Source organism: Castanea sativa, chromosome 5 (genome assembly GCF_040712315.1).
Source record: "Castanea sativa cultivar Marrone di Chiusa Pesio chromosome 5, ASM4071231v1".
NCBI lineage: Eukaryota > Viridiplantae > Streptophyta > Magnoliopsida > Fagales > Fagaceae > Castanea > Castanea sativa.
The window spans coordinates 61857436-61870250 of NC_134017.1; the positions used below are offsets into that span (position 1 = coordinate 61857436).

Consider the following 12815-nt stretch of genomic DNA (forward strand, 5'->3'; position numbering starts at 1 on the left):
GCGGTCCGTGCTTGAGTCTTCTCAAAGCGTTCCCTTTCTTTCCTAATTATTATTATTATTATTATTATTCCATTTTACTTGCGCGTTTCTCAGTCAAATTCCCATAATCTTTTAAAATTCCTCCCTGCCTCAGCCCCACATTGAAATCCATCTCCTCCTCTTCTCTTAGATCTTCTCAACCTTTGTTGAGTTTGTTCATATATTGCAATGGCTTTAGTGACTAACAAAGCCTCTTCTTCTTCTTCTTATAAACCTCTATGGAAATATGATGTCTTTTTGAATTTTAGAGGTGAAGATACTCGATACGGTTTTATAAGTCATTTATATCAAGCTTTATGTGACAAGGGTTTTAATACATTCATTGATAGTAATCTCCAGAAAGGAGAAGAAATTTCAACAGAACTTCTCAAAGCCATTGAAATGTCAATGATTTCAATTATTGTATTTTCTGAAAACTATGCATTTTCTACATGGTGTTTAAATGAACTTGTCAAAATTCTTGAGTGTAGAAATTATGGTCAATTGGTTATACCGATTTTTTATAAAGTGAATCCATCAGAAATACGTAAACAAGAGGGAAAGTTCAAATTAGCACTAGCTAATCATGAAGAAAAATTCAAAGATAACTTGGAGAAGGTTCAAAGGTGGAGGAAAGCTCTAACTAAGGCTACTGATCTGTCTGGATTGATTTACAAGGATAGGTATGTGTCTAACAACTATTCTTATGTGCTTTTGTTAGTATTAAACCTTAAATGCCTTTGTTCTGACCACTAAATGTTAAATTATAAAAGTTTGTTTGTTTGTTTGTTTTTAAATTATTATTATTATATTTATCTTATCTTCTACTACACATGGCAGGTAGTTAAGCTACAAAGGTCAATATAATAAATAGGAGAATTGAATATAAAATAATGTTACCCATTAATTAATTTTATTATGTAATTTTTGGAATAATAAAACTTAAGTATAGCGTCTTAGTTGCAATATATTATGTTTCTCCATTAAATTCAAACACATAGTTGAATTTAATTTAATTGTCCTTTGAAAATGATAATACAAATTGTGGGTTCTAGTTAACTCAGCTGGTAAAGTTTCTGATGGTTGTATAAGAGATTTGGGGTTCAATCCCGCCTACACAAAAAACTGATTGGTATTTTGATCTGATAATAAAAAGTTATTATCAGAAGCGGACGCTATAAGTTGAAACTCTCTAAAAAAATAATAATACAAATTGTACTTTATTGGCCAATGCAACCAGGGTTTAAATTTAATTATCCTAATGTACTATATTTAAGATATTATACTTAAGTTTTATCTTTTTTAGAAAAGCTTTTTGCAAAATTTCTTAGGCTTCATTTGTTTTGTTGTAAAATATTTTTTTGATGTATAGGCACTTGGGGCAGGTGAATATCTTGATCAAATCAAAATCATTTTTCATTAACCATGGAAAATACCCTCTTTGAGGTTTATTTTCCATGGTTAATATTCCTTGAAAATCTTTTTTTTAATTGAAACATTTTGCACTAGTTACCGTTTTATGCCAAAACAAATGGAACCTTAATCTCACGTCGTTCATGTATTAGAAGTGGGTTTCCAATCAATTTGTTTCCTTAGCCAAGGGGACTTTCCATACAACTATTTGCTAAAAGACTATAACTAATTTCCTAGAGAAAAAGGAAAGAGAAAATAAGGAAGGACCTAAAATTAAAGATAGTTCTCAAATCTTTAAATTACGTGCCTTTTGCTTTCATTAAGCATGCACAAAATTGGACATCTTGAAAAAAAAAAAATTGGAAAGAGAAATATATCCTGAATTTAGTTCATTTTCATATTTATATTTTCAGTTGTTCCAACTTATTATATATGTTTCTTATATTTTGTGATTGGCAGTTGCACTGAATGTGAATTTGAATTCATCCAAAGAATTATTAAAGAGATATCAAGTACCAAATCAAATCGTACGCAGTTATTTGTTGCAAAATACCCAATTGGAATAGATTATCGTGTTGAGGCTATAGAATTGCTTTTAGATATGGATTCATATGAAGTTCGCATGCTAGGCATTTGTGGCCTTGGGGGAGTAGGCAAGACTACAGTCACAAAAGCTATTTATAACAGAATTATTGATCGTTTTGAAGGAAGTTGCTTTCTAGAGAATGTTAGAGAAAAGTCAGGGACAAATGATGGCATAATCCAACAACAAGAGAGGCTTCTTACTAAGATCTTAGGGAATAGATATTTGAAGGTGGACAGTGTACTCGAAGGAATCAATATGATCAAGGAAAGACTTTGTCGTACAAGAATTCTTTTAGTTCTTGATGATGTGGATGAATTGAAAGAGATAGAAAATCTTCTCGGAGAATGTAATTGGCTTTCTTTGGGAAGTAGAGTCATTATAACAACAAGAGACAAACATCTAATAACCACACTTGGTAAAGATCATCCAATTTATGAGGTTAAGGAATTGAATCAATGTGAAGCTCTTGAACTCTTCAGTTTGCATGCCTTCCAAAAAAATAAACTTGAGAAGGATTATTCGAAACTTGCTGAGCAAATTATAAATTATGCCAATGGCCTTCCATTGGCTCTAAAAATAATAGGTTCTGATTTGTGTGGCAAGAGTATACATGAATGGAAAAGTGCATTAGAAAAGTATAAAAACATTCCTCACAAAAAAATACAAGAACAACTCAAAATAAGTTATGATGGACTAGAAAAAACCGAAAAGGTTATTTTTCTTGATATTGCATGTTTCTTCAAGGGATTCTCCAAGGATTTTGTTGTAAATATATTAGATGCTTGTAATTTATATCCAGATTATGGTATTAAAAAACTTATTGATAAGTGTCTCATAACTATTGATCAATTTGGCCAATTGTCGATGCATGACTTGCTGCAACAAATGGGTAGAGAAATCGTTCAACAAGAATCAGAAGAGCTCGAAAATCGTAGCAGGATATGGTATTATAAGGATGCTCATGAAGTACTAACCAAAAATATGGTATAAATTCTTTTGTTTCACCTTTTTTTTTTTCAAATGAAACTTTTTTATTGATTTCCTTATTAATGTTGAATAAAAAATATAATTTTATTAATATACAGTTTTGTTTAAAATTTAAAAATCTTTATATTGTTGGAAAATTCTAATATGTAGTGAGTGTGACTAATGCTTTGTCCAACTAGGGGTTGAATAAAATTCGAGGCATAATGTGGTGCTCACCTAAACCAATAACAGTGTCATTGGAAGCTAAAGCTTTTAAAAGGATGGAAAATCTCAAATTTCTTATAGTTCGTAATGTACACGTTTGTGAAGAACTCAAATATCTCCCCAACGGGTTAAGGTTGCTTGAATGGCATGAATTTCCTTTTTCCTTGCCATCCAAATATTGTCCTCAACAACTTGTTGCACTTGATATGCCCCATAGTCGCATTAGACTAGAGAAGCTATTGAAACAAGTATGATTGTTAGTACTTATGAATTAATAATTTTTATTTTAGTATTTGTTAAAGATAAATTTTGAATATTTTTTCCTTAAACAGGGGATCAGGTTTGAAAATTTAAAACTTATCAACCTCAGCTGGTGTGAATCCATTGTAGATTTACCTAAATTATTAGCTCCAAACTTAGAGGAGCTGGATCTTTCTTGTTGTAAAAATTTAGTTAGATTGGAGACACTATTCGAACAGGTATGCTTATTAGTATTTATGAATTGTGATTTTATTATATTTTATTTTAAAGTTTTTTATGGAAATTTTATTTTTTTTTTTTTTTTTTTTGAGAATGTTATGGAAATTTTATCTGATTTTAAAGTTTGTTGGAGATAAATATAGATTTTTGTTTCCTTTCTACAGGGGTCCCAGTTCAAAAATTTGAAGGGTATCAATTTCCAATACTGTGAATCTATCACAAAATTACCTAACTTACGTGCACCAAACTTAGAGAAATTGGACCTTCGTTATTGTAGAAATTTAGTTGAGATTCATGAGTCTATTGGATTTCTTGATAAGCTTGAAAGATGGTACCTCATATATTGTGAAAAACTTAAAACTCTTCCAAGTAACCTCATGTTGAAATCCCTTGATGTTTTTGATCTTGAGGGATGCTTAAGCCTTGAGAAGTTTCCTGATATTCATCCAGAAATGAAATGCTTAGAGTCTTTAGATTTGCAAAGGAGTGGTATTAGAGAGTTGCCTTCATCAATTGAGTATCTCACTAGTCTAACTGAGTTACACCTAAATAATTGTCAAAACCTTAGGGATCTACCAGACAGCATCTATAAATTGCAAATGCTTAAAAAATTATGGATTTCTACCACCAAATTGAGACCAGTGTGCAATTCTTTTGATAGCTTTTCTGGATATGGAGTTTTGAGGTTGGAACATCTAAATCTTAGTGACTCTGAAAATATAATTGACTTGGACTTTTTTATGAAGCCTGATTACTTCCCTTTTTTGAAATATCTAGATCTATCTGGAACTAATGTTGTTACCATTCCTAAAAGCATTAGCAGATTTACTAAATTAAAGGAACTTCAAATATACAATTGCAATCAGCTTCGAGAAATTCCAATGCTTCCACAATCTATAAGAAGAGTATACGCAAAGAACTCCCTATTGTTGGATCCACAGTCATCATGCAGATTATTAATTCAGGTCTCTCCCTGTCTCTCTCTCAATTTTAGAGAAACAATTTTGTTACCTTCTCAAATAAATTAATTGATTTGCCAAAGTGTAATTTTTTGAATTTGCTAATTGCTTGCAGTTTGGAGAAATTCTAAGACTTTTACCTGATAGAATGTGCGATAGTGCAATAAGTGACATATTAATTGATCCACAACCATCAAGCGGATTATTGCATGAGCTTGTTCTCCCTTCCTTGCTCTTTGATGATTTCTCATCTAAAACTGAGGATTATGGATCCGAAGATGAGGAAGATGATTGTGAAATTACAGTACCAGGAACTGAGATTCCACAGTGGTTCAATTATCAAAGTGTTGGAAATTCCATATCATTCCAGCAGGTTGGTCGGAAGTTTCCAAAATTCGCTGTTTGCATTGCTTTTGGACCAGAGGCACATATAGGTGAATGTTATTGTGAGGTTTACCTTTCCATCAATGGTTGCAAAAAAATTTTCTATGATTCAATTTTTATGAAAGAAATTTCTAATCATTTGTGGTTAATTTCTATATCTCATCAAGCGTTGCTGAAGAAATTAAATTACTCAAATCTATTTGAACAAAATCATGTTGAGGTTATATGGAAAATCGAGAATTGGAAGATAAATTCTTCTTCTCCCAATCCAATAAATCTTACCAATATCGTAAAAAGGTGGGGGGTCCATGTAGAATGCACATACTTTCCTCAGAAATCTGGTATCTTCCATGACTACTACAAAAATTTTGATGATGATTCACAAGAAGAGAGGTGCCCAAGGATGTTTAGCTTTGCGAGTATTTCAGAGACACAAAATATGCCAATTGGTGAACCAGGAATGCCACACCAATTTCACTCCAACATTGTCCCTAGACCCCTAAATGAATGTGAAGGGACCAAGATGGCTGTGCCTTACTTGCCCTTTCCTAGTGCTACACATGATGGAGGGTCTTCCTTGGTTCCTGAAGATACCAAACACCCGCCTTTGCCATTATTGTTCTCCAATTCTTATGGTTCAGATATGGGGCTTTCAATGAAAACAAACTTAGGTTTGACACAACCATATTTGGGATTAGACTCAATGACTCATAATGACGTGTATGGTTTGTATTCATCACCAATTGCAAGCATTGGATATAATGACTCAAATGCTGGAGATGGTTGGCCTCCCTTGGTTCCTGATAACATTAAGCAACTTTCTTTGCCATCTAATTTAGAGCTTCCAACGGAAACACCAAATAATGGGTTTGACTCTAGTTTAGGAGGTGGAAAGTATTTAGGATTTGACTCAATATTTCATAGTGATGGATATAATTTGGATTCGTCATCAATTACAGGAGAACTTCGGCCTCCAGCAATTCCTGATGACACTAGGCGTGATTCTTCTCCATCTTATTTGAGGCTTCCAATGGACACGACTAGGGAATCCAACTTAGAGTTGGGCTGGCCAGATTTGGGGTTCCGCTCAACAGTTAATGATGGGTTTGATTTGGGCTCCTCTTCAATGCCCATTACCTTTCTAGATGATGACTCCAACTTCAATTTGCATCCATCTTCAAAGAAAATGAGAAACTTTTGATCGGAATTCGAAGCAATATGCCTCCATAAAAAATAAGATTTGATTCTTTCTTGAATTGATTAATGCCAAGGTATGTCTCTCTCTTTAGTTGCATTTTTTTCACTTGCATTTTTGGGTGTCTCTCTCTCTCTCTCTCTCTCTCTCTCTCTCTCTCTCTTATGGGCCTCATACATAAGATTGAGCACTTATTTAAGAGTCCAAAACTTTTGTCTAATTTTTCTTGCTCCACCAATAAAAATAAAACAAATGTCCATTTATTTAATTAATTTTTATCATTATGACTTTTCTTATTTCAACTACCTAAAATCCATTTTTTTACCAAAAAAAAAAAAAAAAACCATACCTCCTCACCACCAACCTCTACCAACGCCGACCATCGATGCCATCAACATCGCTTGTCATAGCGAACCGCCATTGTTGTTACCAGCCAAATCACCTATGAAATTCATTTGGGAGTCATACTACCAGTCCTCCCTTCAAAAATAGCCTAAAACCCAAGGGACTACAAGCTAAAAGAATGAATTTTGATTCATACCCAGTTGAATAAATCCACATCAGAGCCAAGGAAACAAATCAAGAGCACCAAAATTTCACCTCCTTAGATCAAATCCCAATCAGAACCTTGCTAAAGGGCTAGTCTGTGCACAAGACAAACATTCCAAAAGAAAGACAACAAATAACAACAAAGGCATATGTTTAAATATGCATATATTAGTACATACGTATATGATTATATTGGTATATGTATTATGGCAAAAAGGTTATTCAGGAGAAAACAATTAACGTATTGAAAGCAACAGAATGTAAATGATGGGTCTCTCACAGGAAATGAACTAAAGAGAATTCAAACCCCAACTTAGACAACCTTATTAACGGACTATACCATTAAAGTTGTGCATTTTGTAGAATGAGCTTAGATAGCTACTTCTTGTTTTGTTGGGATTACAAAGAATGAGCCTGGTACGAGAGGGAAGGAAAAAATTACCTATTAATGCATGCTTTTCTGCCGTATTCACTCTTTTTTTGCCTTTACTTCGTTCTTTCTTTTTTCTCTTTTATTTCCTTTTCAATCCTCTCTATTTCTTGCCTTAGTCCTTATCCCCCTTCCATTTATAGCTATTGTTCCTATTTATACTGGGTTAATCCTATGTGATTTCTCTCTTTTGCCCTTGTTGCTTACCAACTATTTTTGTTTGCTGTGAACACATTCTTAGAGTTGCCCATTACCTTATTGACCATTCAGCCTCCACTACACTTGGGCATGCCCAGTGTTTTCTCTCTCTTCCACTATCCATGCCATGAAAAATTCTTATCCGTTTGATTTTGTCATGAGTCTTTCTCTCTCTTTCTGACATATAAAGCTTCGGGTCTCTCGCTACCTATCTTTCTAACATGCATCAAGTGGTCCCAGCTATTTGCTACCTATTTTGGGCAAAGATGCCTTCTAGTAAAGCACCACCCAAAAGATCGTCTTGACTGGATGCTGAAAATAGACTCATTTTTCCTCTCTACCAAACCACCACACCCTCTGTAAGTCTCTTGATTGTGGGCTCACCCTTTTTGCATTGGCTGAGTACAAGTTAGTAGTGCCTTGGCCATAACATGGTTGTCTTATAAATTCATGCTTTTGTCTTCTTCCTTTCTCACTCTGTTTCTGCAGATGCTACTCAGTTTTGTCTCACTATGCTTCTTTATTAAGGCTAAAACCTTCACCCGTATTTGTCCCTTATGAGGAATGGTGTGGGCTCATTGAGCTTACCCCATTCACCTTTTCTTGGGCCCATGCACTTTTCAACTTTCTAACGTTTGCTTCTGATTTTTGCTAGCTTGGCTTGTTGGGCCATTTTCCTTCCCTTTCTTTCTTGAAGAGGACCATCCCTCCATGGCAGGCTCTCCCATACAGCCCGTGGGCCAACGAGTTCTACTCCCTATTCTTCATGGGTATTCCTCCTCTTTGAGCTTTTATAGCCTTGTCATTCCTGTCATTATTTTCTAAGCCTTTCTTTCTTTCCTTTTTGCCTGTTACTGGGCTTTCAGTTGTTGGGCCTCTTGTATCAACAAATGGAATTTATTACAAGTAAAAGCAGAATTAATGAAAGATATTGTTCATTTGATTTGTTGCTAAAGCAGCTAAACTCAATTTCTTAAATTGTAAAAAAATGTTTACAAAATTCTCCTTAAAAAAATGGGGTACAAGAATCAGAGTTCAAGTTTCTAGGGGAAAACTTTACATACATGCACTTAGATTATGCTGAAGTAAAATTTTGATCTCAAATTAAAAAAAAGAAAAGAAAAAAAAAGATGGTAAAATATTGGTAGCGTGCAACTATACAAAGATTTTGGTTTTTCTTTATTTTTATTTTTTTTGATGGTCAGATTTTGGTTTTTCTTGGTCCACTTTGTGTGTTACACATAATTTATTAATTTTAAAATAAAAAAAATTCTTGAGCGGCACAAAACTTTATGAACAGATGATGACTAATAATATATCTAAACAGTTGAATTAGTATTATTGGATGATTTGAACTAAAGTTAAACTTGCTCCTCATTGGTATGGATTTAACAATTCACTTTGAATTAGTGAGGTCTCTTAATTTTTTTTTTTTACTAGAGAATTAGTGAAGTCTCTACTATAGTGGCCAGTGGTGGAGTCATAAAAATTTCTTTGGGGGCTGTGATTAATTAACCTAAATCTTATACATACATAATATGTCTATATAGTTATTTTTTTATGAGTATATAGTTCTTTATTTATTTTCTCAAATAACATATCATGTACTCTATGATTTACTATAATTTAGAAGAATATTATATCAAAGATTATATTAATTATAAATTATAAATTTGTGGTTAAAATAATTGAAAATATTTTTTGAGAAGAAGAATAATTGAAAACTTCATTGCATAAGAAAAAGGGGATCACGGTTGGAGAGGAAGTATTACATTTTACACGCACACACCAAAAAAAAAAACTTATGCTAAATTTATAACATAATCTATGTCATTGCTTGAAATATATTTTGAGAGGATTATCTCTTAATTTGTTTGAGTATTATTTTTAAGTATACTTACACTAAAAAGAATTTAAACATTTAAAAATTTTTGAGGGGTCAAGTTGCATTTTTCTAAGGAGCTACTTGTAATTATATTTACATCATATGGGAAAATACATAATTTTCAAAAACAGTTGGGGCCCATAGTCCCCTTGGCCCTTTGATCCTCAACAACCACTGATGGTTTTAACAACAATTTATCTTGTTAGACTTCTTTTTCGTAATGTTCTAGTTCAATGTCTTTTTTTCCCTCACTTTGGCATTCTATTTTGTAGCTTTGGCTATGAATGAATCTTCTCTTATTATCGATTGTTGGATTGAGCTGGTAATTAAAAAACTGAATGAGTCAAACCGAGCTAAGTTGTGTGAAATCCTTCTACCAACTAAGGTTTATTGAAAAACTTTGAGTTAGACTTTGGCCAATGTAAACATCGGAAAATTGTGTAGCTTGCAGAAGTACACAAGGTTCTTTTCCATGTTAAAGCAAATTATTATATTTGTAGGCGAGGGATTTAGGAGTAGGACTTGCAAGAATCAAACAACCTACTTATCAGTGTGGAGATGAGAAGAAGAAGCAAGAGAAAAAGCCTTTTTTTTTTTTACCTAATAAAAAAAAATGCCAAAGCCATAAATTATTTTACAATTTTTTTTTTACAAAGTATTAATGTGATGATTGGTTATTAGTAGATAAAAAAATTAAAAAAAAAAAACTAAAATGCAAACTGCATCATTTTAGTTTTTTAATTTTACTTTCGTTCAATTGAGTTCTTTAAGTTTCAAATATATTTGATACATGTCTTTCGTCCAATTCCGTTAAAGATTTGTCATTAAGGCTGCATTTATTTTGGGTGTAAATGAAATTCGGAAAATATTTTACACCCAGCATCATGTTTGGTAGGGCCTATAAAATGAAATCAAACGAAAAATCATAAACTTTGACCATAAAATAAGCCCTTTAACCCGAAAAATATTCTACACTTCTATTTTACCTTCAAATGATTTCCGGACTCAGACACTCGAAGAGAGAGAGAGAGCAAGAAGAGAGAGTGAGATCAAGCTCGCTTCGTCGAGCTCAGGCCACCGTCCCAAGCCCAGAAAAGCTGTCGAACTCGCGTCGGCGAGATCAAGCTACGAGATCGTGCTAGCGAGTTCGTCCAACTGAGATTGCACTGTGAGATCGCACCTCAGATCGCATCGCCTAGATCGAGCCGCCGCCACCCTCTAGATCGAACTCTTTTCGTCTCAATCTCGGCACTGCCTGAAGCCTATTGCCGCTGGACCGGTCTCACCACCCATGATCGATCTCTCTCTTTCTCGATCTACCTCTCACTTTCCCTCGATTTGCGATCACTCTCTCTCTCTCAGTTTGAGCGAATGGTTTTGTTTTGAGAATGATTTTGTTTTGATTTTTGTTTCTTTAAAAGTTTATATATTGCAATTTTCTATTATAAAATTTGTGTGGAAGTTGAGAAAATGTGAGAAATTAGTAGGAAATTTGCATTTTCAAAATGTTACCAAACACTTGAAATTATTTTCTAATATAATTTTTAAAATGCAACCAAACACTAGAAAATATTTTCCTTTCCTGAAAATATTTTCACTTGAAATTATTTTACACTAAAACAAACGTAGCCTAAGTATGCAATTAACTAATGAAAAAATATTTTTAGAAAAATGATTTTTGAAAATAAAATTTCACATAAAAATAAATAAAATATTTTTTATATTAATTTTATAACTTTTTTTCATGTGGGAACAATATTCTTTTTAGCCACACAAAAAAAATAAAGATATAATAGATATCTTTGGCTTAAACTATTTTTCATATATGAAAAGGAGCTTATTTTTGGAAAAGAAAATAATATATTTTAAAAAAATTTACAAAGTACTTGATCAGCTTGGGTTAGGCAAAAAAACAATAATATTTATATTCATACTAAATACTCTAAATTTAAACAATAATGTTTAAAAAAAATAATATTTATATTCTTGGAAAAAGGGGCAACTTTACGAAGGGCATCTTCCTTTATAATAACCATTAGTATTCCGTTTCCATTATAGTCTCCACTTTTTTCTCCCTTATCCATTTCAACCTTATCGAGTACTTGTCTTTTGAAGAATGCTTTATCCAAGTTAGTTTAGGTGGTAGTTTACTTTAGGGGCTCATTCATGTAAATTCTACTTACATCAATTCCAAAGACTCTTTGTTGCTTAACTACAATAAAGGTTTCACTGAAGTTTTTACCATGAGAGTACAATAAAATGCCCACCAAATAAAACAAGAGCCAACGGTAGGTGTTTGTTTTGGCCATAATAATCAGTTGAGAGAGTGCGGTATTATAGTGAAGGGTAATCAAGTGAGATCAAAGAGAAAGTGATACTCATGATTGTAGCATCAGGTTCTTTTGGAGACAGTAAGAGCATAAAGTTAACCTTAACGACTATTTATATTAAAATGGACCCAACAGTGGATGATGATGATGCCATTGGTCCTACAAGTTTGACAAAGATAAATATGGGAATGTGAAGTGTGGACCATGGAAAAAAGGGCATATAGAAATTCATTCATCATAGACGAGGGAATTAATTATGAGAGTGAAAAAAGATTCATCGGCATATATAGCATAGAACCAGAATCCAATACCCAACTCTTTGATTTTTCTTTGTTTTTTTTGGGGGACACTTTTACTTTCACATGTGCTCTCACTCAGCAAAGGAAAGCCATAAAGTCTCTCTCACTTGACTTTTATTGTACCACCGTCCCATAAGTCCCCAAGTACTTTCTCTGTTTCTCTTTTATCACGGGTGACTTTAAAAAATTGGAACGTTGGGAATAAAAGACAAGCACCACAAAATGAGCCGAAATTACAAAAGCCCAACCCAATCATTTTTTCATACATGTGCAGTCCAACTTCCCCTTTCCCTCTCCATTTAGGAATTCTTTACTCTTTAGTTGTGAACTACTTAATACTTTTGTAATTTTTTATTTTTTAAGGTTTACTTTCATTTGGAGTATAACTATATTTCTATCCAATTTTTTTTTTCAAATAAATTAAGTCAATAAAAATAAACTCCTTTTAGAGAAATGCTATGTCCAGTTGTCCAAAATATTTTTACAATACTTTTACAAATAAATCATAATTGATAGTTTGTTTTTTTTTTTTTTTTGGTAGTTTGTTACTTGTTGTTACGGATGGACAAAAAAATAGTTTAAGTTGTAAATTTAAATTATAACCAATAAAAACTTACTATTTATAATTTGTTGTAAAAATATTATGAAAATATTGTGAATGTGTTACTTTTTCTCATTTTATCTCATAAATGGAATGGTGCATTCTTTCTCTCTCATATGTAAGTAAAAATTAATAACTAAGAGAATATATACATTCTGAGATAAGATGGAGAAGTACTCTTAACAGTTTTATTTAATGGTTGTATGACAATAGGTACAAAAGTTTTGCTTTGAAAATTTATTTATTACAGAAAAAAAAAATACAAGATCTATATATAATTAAATAGTACTCTAACTA

General features: G+C 32.6%; 1 protein-coding gene across 1 annotated transcript; it reads left to right on the top strand.

Moving 5' to 3' along the window:
* The first annotated feature begins 207 nt into the window (after window positions 1-207).
* On the top strand, window positions 208-6232 carry LOC142635568 (TMV resistance protein N-like). The gene is made up of 5 exons (XM_075809705.1): window positions 208-701; window positions 1891-3001; window positions 3184-3456; window positions 3853-4653; window positions 4763-6232. The coding sequence occupies exons 1-5, from the start codon at window positions 208-210 to the stop codon at window positions 6230-6232; spliced, it is 4149 nt and encodes a 1382-aa protein (XP_075665820.1).
* The last annotated feature ends 6583 nt before the right edge of the window (window positions 6233-12815 follow it).